At 47.0% G+C, this 21,178-nt stretch overlaps 1 protein-coding gene across 3 annotated transcripts in view; it reads left to right on the top strand.

Annotated features, from left to right (window-relative positions):
• Window positions 1–21,178, top strand: part of FASTKD3 (FAST kinase domains 3) — a 116,097-nt gene that overhangs the window by 75,388 nt on the left and 19,531 nt on the right. For all 3 annotated transcript variants that reach the window (XM_029590024.1, XM_029590023.1, XM_029590022.1), the window contains one exon: window positions 17,894–17,963. In XM_029590024.1, coding sequence (XP_029445884.1) covers window positions 17,894–17,963 — 70 coding nt within the window. The remainder of the gene's footprint in view (window positions 1–17,893; window positions 17,964–21,178) is intronic.

Here is a 21,178-nt window from a genome sequence, read left to right as displayed (position 1 = left end):
TTCCCTACTGGGTTTTTTTTTCTTTATAATCTGGCATTTTCTTCATATTCATCTGAGCTTCTAGCTCAACTGGAATCAGGTAGGAGGGGAAGATTTTTTTAATGTATATTTTTCCAGCAGCTTTAACCCGTTCTCATTTGGCCCAGTCGTCACAGCAGCAGTCCTCTGACTGACAGTCATGGGTCACAGTTTCTTCTACAACCTGGCACATATGCATCCTTCAGCCAACCACTAGGTGTTGCTGTTGCATGATGACTGGTACTCCCTTCCCACTAGGTGGGGCCGAAGTTGGACTCAGAATCTCAGCTGGATCTTGCACATGGCAGTGCGTAGCACAAGCAGCGAGTCAGCAGACCGGCCCAACATGACCTCCTTTTAAATGTGATTTTTTTTTTTCTTTGTGAAATTCTTTTCTTGTATAAACTTTTGCTGTATTATTTTCATAAATAATCATCCTGCCTGTCAATAATACAATTTCCTAGCGTATAGCAGATGGACTCAGGACCAATGGGTATAGTGTACTCCTGATAGCAGTTGGAGACGGATCAGATTTCAATCTGACATCAGTCCTAGTACATATACCCCTGCAGGAAGTGCAGCTCTTCAGTATTTTCCGTCTCCATAGCAATTACGGACCACCTGCACGCTCTCCAGCGTTAGAACGAAATTTAACGGAGAAAACCCAAAATAAGAAGAAATCTTACCTCAACAGCGAACCCCGCTCTCCTGCGGTTACACCCTCAGGTCCCTCTCCCAGTCGAGAATTCCCGAGGTGATTTCCGTGGTCCCTCGGAGGTGAAGCCTCAGTCTGGCGGCCAACACTCAGCGGGGACCGAGCCCCCGATTTCGGGCGGGGCTGAGGCAACGGGCGCAACCACGAGCGCGGCGGTGAAGGTATTTGCCCTCTCCCCCCGCAGCCGGGGACCGCCCGGAACGAAACCGTGAAGCGTCGAGACAAGGTAAGGTAGAAATCTTGTTTAAAGTCTCCGGTCTCCGAAGCTTGAGGAGTCGCACAGGTCGCTGGCCGGGACCAGTGCCACCGGGTTGATCCGCCCTAGCAGGGCTAGACCCCGGTTAGAGCCAAGGGCTCTCCCACATGGGGACCCTCCGAGGTGGTCGCCATATTGCCTGCGTGGTCGCCATCGCCATTTTAGCCTATTTGCCGCACTGTCCGCCGACTCGATCCATGCGCATAAGGCGAGTCGTGCGCACAACGATATACGCTCAAGTGCCAGGCGCACAAGTTACTCGCGCTTACTAGGCAGGGCGCATAACTACGATTTGTGAGCACACCTGCGCACACATCCGTCCGCGCGCACATATTAGACGCACTGGAGCGCACAAGAGATTTTACGCGTCTATATTCATGGCACCACCAGAAAAGGAGCTCAAAGTTCAGGGCCTCTGCCCAGCATGCCACATTAGGGCCGCACAACATGAAGAGGCCGACGCCCTGTGTACCCAGTGCGAAGAGGCCCTGGGGGATCAAGCCCAGGGCCAGCCCCATCCAGGCCTGAGTACTAGTTCCTCAATAAGTACCCCGGACCTAGCAAATCCCAGCGGGACCCCCCCCCCCCAAACGGGGCCCCCCAGGGACACAGCGCCTCCTAGCTTGGGCCCAGTATCTATCTCCTGGGTGGAATTTTTCAAAGGCCTACACACCTTCGTTCACATGCAGACAGAGCCTCCAGTAACACGGCCACAGCCTCCCCCAGAGGACCTCTACGCTCCAGGCCCCTCTTGGCCCAGGGAAGTGAATCCAACACCCAGAAGCCCCACTTACGGGGACATGGACATCTCTGAGGAGGAATCAGAGCCCCTGGAGGAGGGGGAACTCCCTCCAGGGACAGAGCCTCACCGGACCATGAGACGCTTCTTCACCAAGGACGAGCTTCCAGACCTGGTCACCCACAGCCTGAAGGAGCTTGCTATCCCGGGCACAAGTGCCTCGGGGAGCCTAAGACGAATCCTCTACTAGAGGGACTCCGTCAGACCTCCCGCCATCTCCCTCTGTTACAAGCCGTTCAACAGCTAATTGACCTGGAATGGATTGCTCCAGAGTCCGCATTCAAAGGGGGATGGGCTATGACAGCCATGTACCCTTTGGACCCGGCGGCCAAAGACCTTCTGACATGCCCAAAAGTGAATGCTATGGTCTGCGCGGTCTCGAAGCACACTACTATCCCAGTGGAGGGAGGTGCAGCACTCAAAGATGCGCAAGACAGATGTCTGGAATCCCTCCTTAAACAGTCCTGTGACGTCGCCACTATGTCCCTACAAATAGCGGCCTGCTGCACTGTTGTGACACGTGCCTGCCTTTCACCCCTGGGGAAGCCATGGAACCAGCAGTGTCATTCCTTGAGGATGCTTCATCCGACCTGGTACGCACCGCTGCTAGAGGAGTATTATCAGCTGTGGCAGCCAGAAGACAACTCTGACTCCGAAGCTGGTCAGCCGACGCGTCCTCCAACTCGAGACTCACAAGGATGCCATTCAAGGGATCCCTCCTGTTCGGCAGTGAACTAGAGAAACTGGCTGACAAATGGGGCGAGTCCCCACTACCGCGGCTACCGGAGGACAAAAGCAAGAGAAACCAGCGACCTTTCCCCTGATCCTCCAGCGCTTCAATCCATACAGAAACAATTATCAAGCGCCCCGTCCTACAGGCAGGAACCAGTCCTTTCGGAACAAGCACAATAAAAGGGGAACCAGCTCGGGTCCAGGACCCAGCCGCACCCCACATGAGATGCAGCCGACCCGTCCAAAGCTAAAAAGCATGTTTTTTATAACTCGTGTTTCATTTGTATGTCATTAAACTGCAAATCCGTGCTAAAAAAAATTTGCTCTGCGAAGTGGTACAGATCTCCTAAACAGAGCATACTTTCTTTGGAAAAAAGCATGAAGTATTTGATAAAGCTTTACCAGGTACATCAGCTTCAATATTCAAAGCAATTCATTTCGGTACGTTAATCAGATAAGACTTATCCAGCTAACTTACATGAGATAATCAGCAGCATGGCTATGCTGCTGAATATCCCCATATTTAACTCTATGGCAGGTCTGTCTTATCAGATTAATTTAACTGGATAAGTATGAAGTTAGCCAGATAAATAGTGCCAACTCAATCTGCCCACCCACAACATATCTGGCTAAGTGGAGGCTACTGAACATAGCCGGATATTCAGCACTCACCATTTAACCAGCTAATCCAACTTATCCAGCTAAGTAGCGTTTGAACATCAGACTCATCATACTTTTTTCTTCTGCAAAACAGCATTTTCTGACTTGTTTATTTTGCAAAGATTACTGTCCCTTAAAAATGTGACTAGATTGTGTATTCATATTTGCTCATTATATCAGCTGTTAGGCTGCCAGATCTGTATAATTGCTATTGGGGTTTTCCATTCTATAATAGCAACATGTGAAGAAAAATTGAAAAGTACACAAGTTCTAATTGTACATCATTTGCTCCTGTCTACTCGATTCATAAACTTTGACCGCAAGTTGCAGTAAGTGTTGACCCATCTTTATCTAGTTTCTTCTTCACCGTTGATTGCTGAAGTGAAAACCATCTGACCGACTTAATAAGAGCTTGCCACTGCACAACTGACACAATTTGTTTTTATGCTTCTCTGGGTCTTTTGTGGTGGCTGATATCATTTTGAACTCAGCCTCCTGGAGGCAAACATTGCCAATGCAGTCCTGTCCCTGACTTAGCCTTGGCATTGAACTGCTCTCTGTAAGAAGCGCAAACATGCTAGGGAATAAGACAGCTCGGTGTGACTGTGTTCCTTATAATAATGCAGGCTTGCATAGGAACAACAGCCTGGAAGAAGACATCTAGATCATGAGCTCCTTAAAGGAGAAAGCATTTTCCAAAAATCTTCTGGCTTGTGAGAACAGTGACCTGGAGTCTTGCTTACACTCTGGACTTCAGCAATAATATCTCCAGTGGCAGCTCAGGCAGTTTTATTGTAAACTGTCGAAGTAGCTCTCGAAGAGAGGGAAGTACCCGAACGAGGTGGGGTTATCGATGGAGAGGTGGAATGAGACATTTGTGAGGGTCCACATCGTCTCTTCAACTCATGTTGTATTACATGAGATGTGTGTTCCTGTGTCTTGTGTGCGGATCTGGACTTGTGCGTATATCTTTCTGCCTCTGTGTGCGCAAAAGTTATCGGCGCCGATGTCTCTGCCGCCATGTGCACAGACATGTTTGGCACCGTGTGCACAAGTGTTGTCGGCGCCGTGCGCACAAGTGACTTTGGCGCCGTGCACGCAGATTTTCCCTTCATCGCTTGCACAGGTGTCTTCGGCACCCTGCACACAGAAATTTTCTGCGCCGTGTGCGCAGGATCCTTCGGCGCCATGCGCACAAGTGTCCTCGGCACCATGCGCGCAGAAGTGTTGTGCGCCGATAGTTCCTCAGGCGCAGAAGTGTTATGCGCCGTCATTGTTTTATGCACATAAGGCATCTTAGGCGCAGAAGTCTTAGGCGCCGTGATTTTTGGCGCCAGTGTCTCTTGCGCCGGCAGTTTTGGCTCTGTGGATTGTTTGAAATCCGATGGCCTTTGCCAGCTTGCCACGTCCTTACCTCCAAGATTGGAGGACTGATGATCCCACGATGATGAGCCTCCAATGTCTCCGGTGAGGCAAAGAGTTCCTGAAGCCTGTAGGCCCGTTGTTTCAGGGCTCTCAGAGACATCCTCGAATAAAATTCACAATCTTCACGATTGTGATCTGGCCCTAGGCATCGGTAACATCGGTCATGGCCATCTGTGACCGACATTACCTTGCTGCAAATACCGGGTTTAAACCCCGATTTTGACATATTTATTTTATAACGCTGAGGAGAAGAACAGCTCCACGTGCGATAAGAACAGACTGAGGAGATTCCGTTACTTTCCTGCGCGGGAACACACGTGCAGCCGCAGAGAACAAAGTTCTGATCTCTGCTTTGACAAGCTCCGCCTCCCGGACCTGATTGACAGATCCCATGACAGCATGGCTAATTCATCCTGCTATCGACGGGAAACCTGTGGGTTCTGAAAAAATCATGTCAGCAAAGACATTCCTTTTAATTTCAGAATTTTATTTCATTCTCTTGAATAAAATAAGTGTCTAGATTGTTGGGGGGGGAACTAAGATGGCCGCACGTATTGAGACCTAAGCGGGAGTGCTCTGCCTTTTTTCCTTTTCGTCGAAAAAATGCCTGCTAAGAGGAAGGGTAAAGTTTGGACTTACCCGTCCGAATCAACCCCCTCCTCGACTATCAAGATGGAGATCACTGGCTTTATGCGTCCAACACTGCAGCACCAGAGAGCCGAAGAACCTGATGTGCGTGACGGCGTGGAAGAGCCGTTTTCACCGGCAGGGGAGGTGTCTCTAAGCCCGGAACAGAGGGAGCCGCCTGTGCAGAAGTTGGTTGAGGAGACGAGGAGTGGAGGTTCGGCAGAAATTCAAGCCAACCCGAACCCAGACGACCCCTCACTAACTCCCCAGGTATAGTACCGGGATTTTTCACATCAAGCCCGGCAGAAGATCAGAGATTGGAGGGACTAACCGACACCAGAGTAATTCTGGAAGGAGGTATGTCCCCGGAGAACATCATGAGGAAGGAGTTAATCGCCATTCCAACGCGGCCTGCACAGGTAACATTAGACTCCCTCTGGGACTTTATGGCTGGGATGGCCTCAGCTATAAATTCTTTGAATGAAAATATGGAACTTTCAAATTCACAAAGCGCTCATAAATCTGCTGCCATACAAATTCAAGTTGATGGTTTGAAAGAGAAAGTGAATACTTTGGAAGAGGAAGGTAAGCAGTTTCAACAGTATAAGATCGCTGCAATTAAAGATAGCCAAATATTATCTAGACGAATGGAATTTATTGAAAACAAATCTAGACACTTGAATTTACGTTTTATTAACTTTCCCAAGGTAGTGGGGGAAATTCCCTACACTACCCTTAAGAAATTTTTCCTGGAAAAGTTGGACATAACTGAGGCAAATTTGCCTTCAATCAATTCCTGCTTTTTTCTCCCTGTGTCGACTCGTTCAGGAAACACGCCTAATGTTCCCTTTGCAGGGAATTTGACGGAGTTCTTAGAAGATTCTACACTGGATGTAATTAGTAGAGGAACACTTTTGGTATCGTTTATAACTGTTAAAGATATTGGCTCAGTTATGAAATCATATTTCAGGAAATATCCTGTTAATTTTCACGAGGCAGCAGTAAAAAGTTTCCCTGATTTAGCCCAGGCCAGACGTCGGGGGTTTTTAAACCTCAGACAAGAGGCTATAGGGCTGGGTTATGTTGTTAGATTTTATTTCCTTGTAAATGTTTCCTCACGAAGGGAAATGAGCGTTATGTATTCTTTACTGCAGACCAGTTAAAAGAGTTTATAGAGGCTAGGAAAGTGAACATACTAACCCAGTAAAAATATATTGCACTGTTGTTACGTGCACCATGATAAATGTCTTATTATTAACCTATTGTTTTTCTTCCTTAAAAGATTTCTTGTCTCCCCCAACTGGTCTTTCTGCTAGGTGTGGGTCTTAATAACTGAATAATGTTAAAAAGTGATTATAAAAAGCTCTTTGCGTGTCACTTCCGCATAGATTTAAACATTTTGCTTATGGTCTTTGTTTATGAGTTTTCCTTGCTGAAATGGTAGCAAGGGGATAAATTAAATTGTGATATTAAGGTACTCACAGTATTTCTGTATAAGCAAATATGATTTTTTTGTTTATGTATTAAAATGAATAAATAAAAAAAATAAAATAAAATAAGTGTCTAAAAGTTGTGAAGGATTCCCCTGCGTTGCCATTTTCACTGCTGCCTTTCTGGGCAAACTGAGGTATCGATCCACATCAGGAACCTGGTGGAAGAAATACTGCATTAATAGAAGTCAGGGACGTAGTCATAAAAAGTTCAGACCTTTATTCTGAAAAGAAGCCATAAATATATAAACATAATATATTAAGGTAAAAAGAGAATGATATTTAAAAAAGAAGAAATAAGAGTGAAATTTACAGGAGCAAGATGCATGAGTTGGTGAAGCGTGCTGCGACTTGCTGAGGGCTTTTATTTTACAGTACTTTTACTTTCTCCTCGCTTTGCACAGATTTATAACATCCAAAGCAACAGGAGGACATGACTTGATGAAGGCTGGCTTAGAAGTGGGCACCCACAAAGTTCACATTTTTTTTTATCCTTCAGATTCTCTATCACTTTCTAAGCTCATGTTTTACTTTTAAAATTAGATCAGGAGGAGTATGCACTCATCCCACGTTTGGGATGTTGTTATGACAAGGCATATTCTAAGGGATCTGCTTAGTCATGTTTTTAAGGGTGTGTGTCATAAATATGCACATGTTCTTAAAGAAGATTATTGGAAATCATATGCTTGTGGATCCTTTTTGAAAGTCAGTTAAAAAAAAAAAAAAAAAGCTGGGCTTGCTGACACCGTCACTTGGGCTGTGTTTGAAGTGAATTTGGTTTCCCTCATTGTTTACAGATTTCAATTACCCCAATATTGACTGGGTAAATGTAAAATCAGGACTTGCTAGAGGCATAAAGTTCCTGGATGTAATAAATGACTGCTTCATGGAGCAATTGGTTCAGGAACCAACAAGAGAGGGAGCTATTTTAGATTTAATTCTTAGTGGAACGCAGCATTTGGTGAGAGAGATAACTGTGGTGGAGCTACTTGGCAATAGTGATCATAACATGATCAAATTAAAACTAATAACTGGAAGGGGGACAATAAGTAAATCTGCAGCTCTTATCACTAAACTTTCAAAAGGGAAACTGATAAAATGAGGAAAATAGAAAAAAACTGAAAGGTGCAGCTGCAAAGGTTAAATGTGTTCAACAGGCATGGACATTGTTTAAAAATACATTCCCTGTACTTACCAGGATCAGTCCAGATGGTGGATTATGACCCCCGTCCAGCAGATGGAGTCAGACAAAGCTTCTGAGGGTGCTGCCTTATAAACCAATGCACCCTCTGCTACTCTTCAGTATCTTTCTGACTCCAGCAGATAGGAGCAGGGGAACCTTTGTTTCTCCAGTACATTGTCAGTGTACTTGTTCATTTCTCTTACCTCTACTAAGCTTCTCTGGATGGATCAAGCACTCTAGTTTAAAAAAAAAAAAAAAAAAGAAGAGATTTTATTCTTTCAAACTTGCAGACAGATTTGTTCCTTCTCTCCCTCTGTCTAGTTTTTGTTTGTCTCTTCACCTCTGGCTGTGCGGGGTAAGTGTGTATACTTTGGCTTCTACAGGTTATTTCCCAATACAGCCCGACCGGGGGATGCACGTTGGAGGTTTCAACCTCTCCCCCCTTGCTGCGTTCCGACCCGCAACCCCGAGACACGCATTCCCCGGGGCTGCCAGCCGCAGAGAGGTCACATTCCTCTGCGGTGCCTGACAGAAGGGAGCAGGCGCTCCTAGGGTCGGTGTTAGTTTTGCAGCGGAGGTTGTCCTTTCCCACTCTCCGCGGCACAACCTGCCTTTTCCTTGCTGCACCCCTCCCCCCGGTCATGCCGAGGGCCGTCAGATGTTCGGTGTGCGGAGAGCCCGGGTCACGGCTCTCTCGCGAGGGGATCTGCACGAGGTGCCTCCCTGGGGGGGAGAGCACCTCGCAGCCAGCGGGAAGTACGATTTTCGCGCAGTCAAGCGCGCATGCACAGGCAGAAGCAGGCCCCGATCCCACTTAGCGCGGGAACGGTGGCTATCTTGGATACAGAGCCGACAGGGGACACATCGGATGATATTTTGATGCTGTTTCCCCTGGTTTTAACACCAGTTTCCCCTCTGGAGACCGTCCTGCCTGCGGGGGATCCTTCGTTCTACCCCCCTCAGGCCCGCCCCCGTTTTCTACAGATTTTGTGCTCCTCATGCACAATGCCTATCTGGCCAGGATGTCACAGCCTTCGGATCCTCTCCCTGGGCCCCCACCGCCCAAGGTCCCCAGAATGGCTGACCCTCCTCCCGTGGGAGTCCACCAGGGAGTAGGGGCACCAGGGGTGGGGGTCCCGGGCCCTGCGGGGGGGGGGGGGGGGTGGATCATGGGCCAGACCCAGACTTGGATGATCCCCTGCTTACTTTGCAATTGGAAGAGGACGATCCCAGAGTGTTGCGGAGTTTCCAAAGGGACGAGTTGGACACTCTTATCCCTCATATCCTACAAAAACTGGACATTGAGCCACCTCTAGATCCACCTGCTCCCACTCCGTCGGGGAAGAAGGGGGACCTTGTTCTGGCGGGGCTCCACCCTCCGAACAGGGCCTTTCTTACTCATCCTACCTTTCTCCAGCTGTTAGCTAGGGAATGGGCTCACCCGAAGCTTGCCTCAAGGTCAGCAGGGCAATGGAAAAACTGTATCCTCTCCCTGAGGATTTCCTAGAGCTGCTTATGGTCCCGAAGGTTGACTCGGCGGTTTCTGCAGTCACGAAGCGAACAACTATTCTGGTGACGGGAGGCACAGCGCTACGGGATCTACAGGACAGAAAGCTAGAGGTCTACCTCAAAAGGGTATTAGAGGTCTACCTCAAAAGGGTATTTGAGGTCTCCGCGCTGGGAGTCCTGGCGACTATCTGTAGCTCTCTGGCGCAAAGAGCGGGACTTCGCTGGGTTCAGCAGCTCCTCACTTCTCACGATCTACCCCCGGAGGAAGCACATCAGGCTGACCGTCTGGAGGCCGTCATTGCCTACGGAGCAGATGCACTTTATGACCTCATCAGAGTGCTGGCCAGATCAATGGTAGCGGCAGTCTCGGCCCGCCGTCTCCTCTGGCTCCACAACTGGTTGGCGGATTCCTTGTCCAAGACACGGTTGGGATCCCTCCCTTTTAAGGGGAAATTCCTCTTCGGGGACAGTCTGGACCAGATCATCAAAGATGTCGGAGAGAACACTGTACATAGGCTCCCGGAAGATCGGCCGTGAACTACCAGATCGTTCACAGCCTCCAGAAGCCGGTTCCGAGGTCAACATCACTTCCGCACCACTAGACAAGGTGACACCTAGGATGCCCTCTTCCCGCTCTCAGTCTCGGTCCCGTCCTTTTCGAGGCCATACACTGGCAAGGGACAGGATGGCACAAGGCGCATCCAGTCTCTCTGGCTGGGGGCAGTCTGCCAAACGAGCTCGGTTCAGAGGCAGTGGACGAGGTCTCAAGCTACTTGGTCAATCAATCGCTTGGAAACCAGAGCGGTTTGCCTGGCGCTGAGAAGTTTCCTCCCTCTCATCCATCATTGGGTGGTCAGGATTCTCTCGGACAACGCAACCACGGTAGCGTATATCAATCGCCAGGGAGGCACGATGTGGGAGGCTTCCACCTCTCTCGGCTGGCGGCCTCCCACATCGCAGGGGTAGACAACATTCAGGCGGACTTCCTGAGCCGACAACGTCTCGACCCAGGGGAGTGGGTGCTCTCCAAGGAGGCGATGCAGCTCCTCATCCAGCGTTGGGGGACTCCTCACCTGGATCTCATGGCCACCTCCCACAACGCAAAAGCTCCGCGGTTCTTCAGTCACAGAAGAGAGCACGGCGCGGAAGGGGTGGACGCGCTAGTGCTCCTTTGGCTATGTCACCTTCTCTACGTGTTCCCACCGTGGCCCCTTGAGGGCAAGGTCCTTCGGAGAATCGAATTCCTCCGGGGTCCAGTGATTCTCGTGGCGCCGGAATGGCCCCGCTGTCCGTGGTTCGCAGATCTGATCAACCTAGCGGTGGACAGCCCTCTCCGCCTCTGCCATCTTCAGCGTCTACTTCATCAAGGGCCAGTATTTTTCGACCAGGCAGATCGCTTCTGTCTTGTGGCCTGGCTTTTGAGAGGCATAGACTGCGACGCCGGGGATATCCGGAGGCCGTAGTTTCTACTCTCCTCAAGGCTCGAAAGACTTCTATGTCTCTCGCTTATGAAAGAGTGTGGAAGGTTTTCCAATTCTGGTGCACCTCCCATTCAGCTCAACCCCATCCGGCCTCGGTCCCTCAGATCCTTTCGTTCCTACAGGCGGGCCTGGAGAAGGGCCTCGCCTACAACTCCCTGAGAGTTCATGTGTCTGCTCTTTGATCCCTGGTATATCGGCAGGAGGGAATTCTGCTTTCCTCTCACCCGGATATCGTCTGATTCCTCAAGGTTGTGAAGCTTCTAAAGCCTCCGGTTCAGGCTCCTTGTCCTTCCTGGAGCCTCAACTTAGTCCTACGGATCTTGGGAGGCCCTCCTTTCGAGCCTCTGCGTGACTCTACCCTCAAAGATCTCACACTCAAGACGGTTTTCCTTGTGGCCATTTGCTCTGCCCGTCGGATTTCAGAACTCCAGGCGCTGTCCTGCAGGTAGCCCTACCTCCGTTTCACGGATTCTGGGCTCTCCTTACGCACAGTGCCCTCCTTCCTGCCTAAGGTGGTTTTGGCGAATCAGACGGTGGAGCTCCCCTCTTTCTCCACTAATGAGCCATGTGAGCTCCGTAAGCTTGATGTCAAGCACATTCTGATCCGTTACCTGGAGGTCACTAATGAGTTTCGCCTTTCGGATCATCTGTTTGTATTTTGGCATGATCTCAAGAAGGGATCCAGGGCCATGAAGACAACGATCGCTCACTGGCTAAAAGAAGCTATTGTGGCGGCGTATATTGGAGCAGGTCGGCAATCCCCATTGGGCGTCAGGGCCCACTCTCTTCGTTCTCAGGCGGCGCCCTGGGCGGAGAGCCAGTCTGTTTCTGCCCAGGAGATTTGCCGGGCGGCCACCTGGAAATCATTGCATACTTTTGCTAGGCACTATCGCTTGAATCTCCAGTCGTCGTCTTTTGGTTCTTTTGGCGACAGGGTCATTCGAGCAGATCTGTCAAGGGGCCACCCGAAGTAGGGAAGCTTTGGTACATCCCACTGTCTGGACTGATCCTGGTACGTACAGGGAAAAGAAAATTATTCCTTACCTGCTAATTTTCGTTCCTGTAGTACCATGGATCAGTCCAGACACCCTCCCTAAGTCTGACTGGGATATTTGTTTGGGATTTACTGCTCGACTTCCTTGCTTTGCTTCTCTGTTCTCTGACCTCTGCGGCAGCCTCTCTCTTATGGTGCCGTTCAATACCTCTCTTTGCAAGTTTGCCCTTTGGCATCAATTTGTAGTTTGCCCTTTGGAAGCAGTTGGTAATTTTTTCATTCACACTGTTTGAAGTTACACGTGTGTGATTTCCTTGATCCATCCTTCTCTGTGTATCCTGCTTTGATATTCTTATTACTGAAGAGTAGCAGAGGGTGCATTGGTTTATAAGGCAGCACCTTCAGAAGCTTGGTGGGTTATCTGCTGGACAGGAGAAATAACCCACCATCTGGACTGATCCATGGTACTACAGGAATGAAAATTAGCAGGTAAAGAATAATTTTCCTATCCTAGAGGCCCAGTCCATATGTATTCCACACATTAAGAAAGATTGATGGAAGGCAAAATGATTACCGTCATGGTTAAATGGTGAGGTGAAAGAGGCTATTTTAGCCAAGAAAAATCCTTCAAAAATTGGAAGAAGGATCCATCTGAAGAAAATAGGATAAAACATAAGCATTGTCACGTTAAGTGTAAAACATTAATAAGACAGGCGAAGAGAGAATTTGAACTGAAGTTGGCCATAGAGGCAAAAACTCATAATAAAAACTTTTTAAAATATATCCGAAGCAAGAAACCTGTGAGGGAGTCAGTTGGACCATTAGATGACTGAGGGGTTAAAGGGGCTCTTAGGGAAGATAAGGCCATTGCAGAAAGACTAAATGAATTATTTTCTTCCGTGTTTACTAATGAGGATGTTGATAGATACCAGTTCCGGAGATGGTTTTCAGGGGTGATGAGTCAGACGAACTGAACGAAATCACTGTGAACCTGGAAGATATAGTAGGCCAGATTGACAAACTAAAGAGTAGCAAATCACCTGACCGGATGGTATACATCCTAGGGTACTGAAGGAATTAAAAAATGAAATTTCTGATCTATTAGTTAAAATTTGTAACCTATCATTAAAATCATCCATTGTACCTGAAGACTGGAGGGTGGCCAATGTAACCCCAGTATTTAAAAAAGGATCCAGGGACGATCCGAGTAGCTATAGACCAGTGAGCCTGACTTCAGTGATGGGGAAAAATAGTGGAAACTATTCTCAAGATCAAAATCATAGAGCATATAGAAAGACATGGTTTAATGGAACACAATCATCATGGATTTACCCAAGGGAAATCTTGCCTAACATCTGATTCATTTTTTTTGAAGGGGTTAATAAACATGGATATAGGTGAACCGGTAGATGTAGTGTATTTGGATTTTCAGAAGGCGTTTGACAAAGTCCCTCATGAGAGGCTTCTAAGAAAACTAAAAAGTCATGGGATAGGAGGCGATGTCCTTTCATGGGTTACAAACTGGTTAAAAGGCAGGAAACAGAGTAGGATTAAATGGTCAATTTTCTCAGTGGAAAAGGGTAAACAGTGGAGTGCCTCAGGGATCTGTATTTGGACCGGTGCTTTTCAATATATATATAAATGATCTGGAAAGGAATACGACGAGTAAGGTTATCAAATTTGTGGATGATACAAAATTATTCAGAGTAGTTAAATCACAAGCGGATTGTGATACATTACAGGAGGTCCTTGCAAGACTGGAAGATTGGGCATCCAAATGGCAGATGAAATTTAATGTGGACAAGTGCAAGGTGTTGCATATAGGGAAAAATTATCCTTGCTGTAGTTACACAATGTTAGGTTCCATATTAGGAGCTACCAACCAGGAAAAAGATCTAGGCATCATAGTGGATAATACTTTAAAATCGTCTGCTCAGTGTGCTGCAGCAGTCAAACTCCAATATTATTTAACTCCAATATTATTCCTAACTCCAATATTATTTAACTCCTAACAATCAACACACATCACCATCAATATCACTATTAGCTACCTCTTACAATGTAATTATATGTAATTAGCTGGTTTTTCCTTTTCCTTTTTCCTTCTCACTCCAAGTTCTATTTTTCCTTGTTACATGTAACTGCTTTTTCCGCACTATTGTTCAAGTTTAAGGTTATTTTGCACTCCTGTTTCATGTGAACCAGCATGATGGGACTATTGTCTTGAATGTTGGTATATAAAAAAACTTAAATAAATAAATAAATAAAAAAGCAAACAGAATGTTAGGAATTATTAGGAAGGGAATGGTTAATAAAACAGAAAATGTCATAATACCTCTATATCGCTCCATGGTGAGACCGCACCTTGAATACTGTGTACAATTCTGGTCGCCGCATCTCAAAAAAGATATAGTTACGATGGAGAAGGTACAGAGAAGGGCAACCAGAATGATAAAGGGGATGGAACAGCTCCCCTATGAGGAAAGGCTGAAGAGGTTAGGGCTGTTCAGCTTGGAGAAGAGACGGCTGAGGGGGGCTATGATAGAGGTCTTTAAGATCATGAGAGGTTTTGAACGAGTAGATGTGAATCGGTTATTTACACTTTCGGATAATAGAAAGACTAGGGGGCATTCCAAGAAGCTAGCAAGTAGCACATTTAAGACTAATCGGAGAAAATTCTTTTTCACTCAACGCACAATAAAGCTCTGGAATCTGTTGCCAGAGGATGTGGTTAGTGCAGTTAGTGTAGCTGGGTTCAAAAAAGGTTTGGATAAGTTCTTGGAGGAGAAGTCCATTAACGGCTATTAATCAAGTTTAGTTAGGGAATAGCCACTGCTATTAATTGCATCAGTAGCATGGGATCTTCTTAGTGTTTGTGTTATTGCCAGGTTCTTATGGCCTGGTTTGGCCTCTGTTGGAAACAGGATGCTGGGCTTGATGGACCTTTGGTCTGACCCAGCATGGCAATTTCTTATGTTTTTATTACAACCTTTTTAATAATTGTATTATTATTTTCCTTGGAACTGCAGAATTTGCCCTGTCATCAGTCAAGGTTACTCCCATGAGTCAAACAAATTTCAGAGTCTACTGTATCCATTGACAGCCATCCTCTTGGCTCTGGGGAAAACTTGTTAAAAGAACAGAAAGTTAGAAATAGTTAAGCTTGGTTAGGGGAAGCCTCTGGCTTAGCTAAAAATGCTAAGATTTCATTTGTGATGTCCTGAGAATAGGCAGCATAAAGGAGAATTGAGGGCTTGGCTATTGTTCTAGAATCCACTGCTTGTCCCTCTTCATGAGCAAGGATTGGATCTATTTTGTGGTATCCTGCAAGTACTTGCAACCTGGACTTGCCACTGTCAGAGATGGGATGCTGGGCTTGATGGACCTTTGGTCTGACCTGGTATGCATTTCTTATGTTCTAAGAAGGAAGATGGGGAGAGAGCAGCAGGATCAAAGGGACAATCTAATTATGAAGATTTTTTCAGATAATAATCTGACTTGGGGGCTCCTAAGATGGCTGCACGCTGAGAGGCTCGGGAAGCCAGGATTCTTGAAGCTCCTGAAAATTACCTTCTTTTTTTAAATAATGCCTGCGAAAAGAAAGGGGAAAATTCGTGTTTTCCCCTCGGTCTCTTTACCTTCAGTAATGGGACAACAAGAAATCACGAACTTCCTTAGCCCGGCAACAAACTTTCCAAGGAACGAGGATCCCGCTGGACTAGATGGGGAGAGAGCTCCGTCTCTGTCCTTGGAGGAGTTATCCTTGAGTCCAGACCTAAGACAAGGGCCGACGCAGAGGGCTGAGACGGTGTTGCAGCACGGACCGCTTATCGGTGAACACCTTCCTGGATTGCTAGCAGCGGGAACAGCTGTAACTGCAGCTCCGAGAGAAGCGGGACTTGCGGCTACAAACAATCCAGGGACACCGAATGGCGAAGTAATATCAGGCACCGGGCTAGGACCAGGGGTAATCGGGGAAGAACCCTCGGGAGGAACTCTGCAAACTCCTGCGGGAGGAGTACCCGAATTTGCCCCGTTGGTTGTCCCTGAACGGCCTCAGGTTATAACTCTTGTCGCTTTGTGGGAAATGATGGCAGGCGTAGTGAATACCTTCAATGGTTTTAATACAAGACTGGAGCATTCAATATTACAAAGTACTATAATTACTTCTCAAATGCAAAAACAGATAAATGTGATTACTGATAAAGTTCATGCTTTGGAAGAGAAGGAGTCTGGAAATTTGGAGTTCAAAGCTGCCACAGTAAGAGAGAGCGATACCCTTGCTAAGAGGATTGAGACTCTGGAAAATAAGTCAAGGCAATTGAATTTGCGTATTTTGAATTTTTCCAAGAGTGATTGGAGAGACTCCATATACCACCTTAAAGAAATGTATGGGGGAAATACTGGGAATATCCCAGGAAGAACTTCCATCTATTAATAAATGTTATTTCCTCCCAAAGTCTGCAGCAACAGCTACTGCTCAGAATTGGCAAGGGAACCTCACTGAAATAATAGAAAATTCAGATATTAATGTGCTGGAGAGAGCAACACTTCTGGTCTCCTTTATTTCCTTAACAGATTTACAACTGGTTATGAGAAAATATTTTGGTTCTTTTCCAGTTTCATGTATGAATGCTAATGTTAAAATCTACCCTGACTTGGCCGCTGCTACACAAATAAGACGTAGAGGCTTTTTAGCCCTACGTCAGGAAGTGATTGCATTAGGTTTTTCTTTTATGTTAAAGTTTCCGTGTAAATGCGTGCTCAAGAAAGGTGCAGATACCTTTATTCTTTTTTCTCCTGAACAGTTAAAGTCCTTTATTGATTTGAGAAAGCCAGTCACATCGACTCCCACAAATGTATGATTTTTTTTTTTTGTTTGCTGCATAGCGTGTAAAGGCCATTTTCATTTTGAATATTTTATTTCCTGTAATTCTCTCTTTAAATTCCATGGAGTTGTCCCATTGATGATATTGATTTTGGGGTAAATGGAAATATTTCGATAACAAAAGATGGTGAAGTAATGTGATAGGATTTAGTCTAGTTTTATTTTTTGGTTTTCCTTCTAATATTACAATTGGTTGTTCCATTTTCTGTATTGCAAAAATGATGAATTTTTGTAAACTGAAAAGCAGATAAATAAAGAATTAAAAAAATAATAATAATAATCTGACTTGGAAGAAATAGGACTCCTCAATTTTAATTCCTTTTAACATATTTGAAGGTAAAGTATAAGAAAAGTGGCTGAAAGGTTGAATGAAGAGGAATCCATACAGCATGAAAAGTTGCTCCTGAGCCTTACATCCATACATATTGGAGTGGTGACATAGTGGTTAGAGCAACAAACTACAAACCAGGAAAATGAGGGTTCAAATCCCACTACTGCTCCTTGTGACCTTGGACAAGTCACTTTACCCAGTGTTGTCTCAGGTACAAACTAACAGGGAGATTTATTAAGCTACAATAGGGCTGTATATCATGCAATATAGCCCTATAGTGGTGATATCGTAAGATGTTTGGGCCTCATGGCCCTTTAACTCTACCACGGGAGCAGTGGGTTTTCCTGGTTTATAGCCCGCTGCTCTAACCACTAGGCTGCTCCTCCACACCATATAATAAAGTCATGTCTGCATGCAGTCTCCTCTTCCCTCCATGCCATTTATACCAATATAAACTGCTTATATGATGTAGCTATAACAAAGTGATTCAAAATAACATCATAAGTGGAAGCTGTTATTTCTTTTTTTTATCTTATTTTGTTAGAGGGAGGAGACCTCATATATTCATACTCTCGCTTTCTTGGTAGTTTCCAAAAGACCGTTTCATTGGCATTTCATATTTGCCACATTTCAAGATATATAATCATTGGTCTCTAACCCTCTTTTTTTTCTTTTATTGCCATGCCTGCGATAGTTGCTATAACACATTTGTCCTCTTCTGCCAGATACTACTGTATATTATTTGGATGACATCTTGCTTTCTCTGCATATATTTTTTTTATTAGATGTGGAGATTAAATTAGATGAAGAAGGATTCGTATTATCTGCAAATCGTCATGAAGAGGTCTTTAAGCGGTAAGAGAATCCGCATCTGCTGAAATAGCGAAGCATTAGGCTATGTGTGTCTAATATGTCCAGAGTCATTTGGGAGTAAAAACGGATTGCATTAGTTTACTTATCTCCAGTTTGCTGAACATTCTATTTTTAAGCTTTAATTACTTGAAAATTTCTGGCGCCTGCACATTTTAACTTAAAATGTGTATTGATGATGTGTTTGAAGCCTAAGGACATAAGAAGTGCCATGCTAGTCCAGACCAAGGTCCATCGAGCCCAGCTTCCTGTCTCCAGCAGTGGCCAGTCCAGGTCACAAGTACCCAGCAGATCCCCAATAATTGATCTATTTCTTATATCTCACTCCCAGGGATAATAACCTCTGGAGAAAATCGTGCAGGGTTGGTAAATGATCCCATAAGTTAATACCTGAGGTAATGGAGGGTGAATGGACTTGCCCAGAGTTACAAGGAGTGTCAGTGGAATTTGAGCTCTGGCTTCCCTGGTTCTCAGCCCTCTGTTGTAACCACTAAGCTACTCCTCCACAGATATAAATACTAGTGAACAACCCTAAAGAATGCCACCAAAAATCAAACTCATAGACCAGGCTTTACTTGTATGAGCTTCTGGTGTTACTTTCAAGGCAGCTCTTCCAACATTTTCTCAAAATGTTCCTCCTCTGTAGCACCGCTGAAAGAGCACACAATGCTCCTTATGTCAGCCATTGCTATACAAACTCATCAACCTCCATCTGTTTGACCCCAAGCTTCCCTCTCTCGCCTCTGTCTTCCATCCCAGCACCCCTCTCCCCCAGCTGCACCATCTGCCTCTTCTCAGCTTTTTCCTCCAATGTCTTGTTTATGTTTTAAAAATTATTGATTTATTGAAAATGTTTCCCATCCATCCACCATTCTGGGCAAGTTACAAAATACACTATTCCCTGTACGTACCAGGATCAGTCCAGACTGCTGGGTTATGCCTCCCCTCCAGCAGATGGAGTCAGAGAAAAGCTGAAAAGGCATCCCCTAGATATACCGGTGTGCCACCTGCGATCCCTCAGTATTTTCTCTGACTCTAGCAGATTGAGAGGCATAACCTGCAGTCCTGATCTCTCGGTTTTCTACATTACTTATACAGGTTTTGTTTATTTCAATTAATCCTGACTAGATCAATTAGGTTGTTCCTTCCTTCCTTTGTCTGTCTAGTTCAAAAAAAAAAAAAAAAAGAAATATTTTTGGATTAAGGGAGGCTGGTCTTGTCTGGAGTTTTCGCGCAGCGAGGTGACAAACTTCAGGGCAGGCTTGTAGGGCACTGCCCTCTCACTATTTACCCAGAGCTAGGATAGTCCCAGGGGACAGGGGGAGAGATTACTGGTGGGCCGGTCACCCTCCCCCCACATGTAACATATTCCAGAGGATTCCTCTGAAGGGGGCTTGTAAGCTTTGTGTATTCATTTATAAAAAAAAAACAAAGAAGCGGCCGCGTAAGTCCTGCTGGTGGCAGGCAGTGAGCCTTTTCATTTCAGCCCCGGCCTGCCATTAATCTGTCCCGGGACTCCGGAGGGGGTGGCTGGCTCACCCGGCGCGTTCCTGTAACTTGCGGTGCAGTACTTACATTTTTGGCGCGCTTTTTTGTGGCAGCTTATCTTCCCACGTCGGCATGCCGCGTTCTTCGGCCTGCACGGCCTGTGAGGGGGTTGGGGCGCGACTCTCCCGAGAGGGTCTCTGCTCCCGATGTCTTCCCGGGGGCGAGGGACCCTCTTGGGGGCCGAGCACTGCCCGCAGATCTTCTTCCCCTGCTTCTTCGGCGCGGTCCCGGAGACTTGCTGGGTCCCGGTCGGCAGCCCCGCCTCCCATAGAGAAGGAGGCGGCGACCATTTTGAGCACGTTGAACTCAGTAAGTGCAGCGTCAGAGGAGGCGGATGCTCCTCCTCTCTCCCCACCGGCTCGCAGCCCGCTGAGCACACCCGATTCCCCTCCCCTCCCGACCCGCGGGGAAAACTTGTAACAGGTCAGTTCCATTTTCATCGACGTTTGTGCTTTAATGCACAAGGCCTTTTTGAAGGCAGAGGCGGGTTGGGAGGCAGATGGACCTTCTCCCCCGAAGATTCCCAAGTCGGCACCGGAGCTGGGGGGAGTGGGGGCTCCCCCTAGGATTCCCAGGTCAGTGCCAGAGCTAGGGGGAGAGGGGTCCTCGCCCGCAGGGTGCCGCGGCAGCTCAGGAGGTTCCGGATCCCTACGTGGACGGTGCAGTCACAGCCGGTGAGGGTGATTTGCACACTCAGGTGGCTGTGGAAGGGGATGACCCCCAGGTACTCCGTTTATTCGGGAAAGACGAATTGAATTTTTTTTTTTTAATACAGTATGTTTTGAAGGAGCTGGACCTTCCAACAGCCCACTAGGTAGCAGACACCTCCACGGGTGATTTAGCATTGGCAGGCCTTCGCCCCCCCCCCCCCCGCAAATTTTTCCCTTTCACCCCAAATTGGTGCAGATTGTGTCTAAGGAATGGGACCTTCCTGAAGCCTCCTTGCGGGTTAGCAGGGCTATGGTTAAATTGGACCCCCTGCCTACTGACTCCTTGGACCTTCTCAAAGTTCCCACGGTGGATTCGGCAGTCACGGCCGTGATAAAGCATACTATCATCCCCGTCACAGGGGGTATAGCGTTGAAGGATCTCCAGGACCGAAGCTTGGAGGTCTTATTGAGACGTATCTTTGAGGTTGTGGCCTTAGGAGTCCGAGCAGCGGTCTGTAGCAGCCTCGGGCAGCGGGCCACTCTTCGCTGGGTTCAGCAGATGCTTACAGCCCAGGATCTTCCGCCGGACGAGGCAGAGCAGGCCAATTGCGTGGAGGCTGTGGTGGCCTACACAGCGGATGCCTTATATGATCTTCTGAGGACTTCAGCTCGCACTATGTCTTCTGCTGTATCCGCCAGGGGGTTGCTGTGGCTTTGTCGATGGGCGGCGGATGCTTCTTCTAAGTCCCATTTGGGTTCCTACGGCCTCAGCGAGCGGGATCCTCGCAGGCTTTTACCCCTAACAAGGCTGCACAATGAAAGCACGCAGGCCCATTCCTCCCTTCCACGAATCGGGGGTCGATTGTCCCTATTTCGGGAGGAATGGGTCAAGATAACCTCGGATCACTGGGTCCTTGACGTTGTAAGTCACGGTTACGCATTGGATTTTGCTTGTCCGCTCCGGGATCTTTCTTTCGAGTCCCCCTGCGGCCCTCCGGAAAA

Source organism: Rhinatrema bivittatum, chromosome 2 (assembly GCF_901001135.1).
Source record: "Rhinatrema bivittatum chromosome 2, aRhiBiv1.1, whole genome shotgun sequence".
NCBI lineage: Eukaryota > Metazoa > Chordata > Amphibia > Gymnophiona > Rhinatrematidae > Rhinatrema > Rhinatrema bivittatum.
The sequence above is the reverse complement of the archived record's forward strand: the minus strand, read 5'-3'. Positions and strand labels throughout refer to the sequence as shown.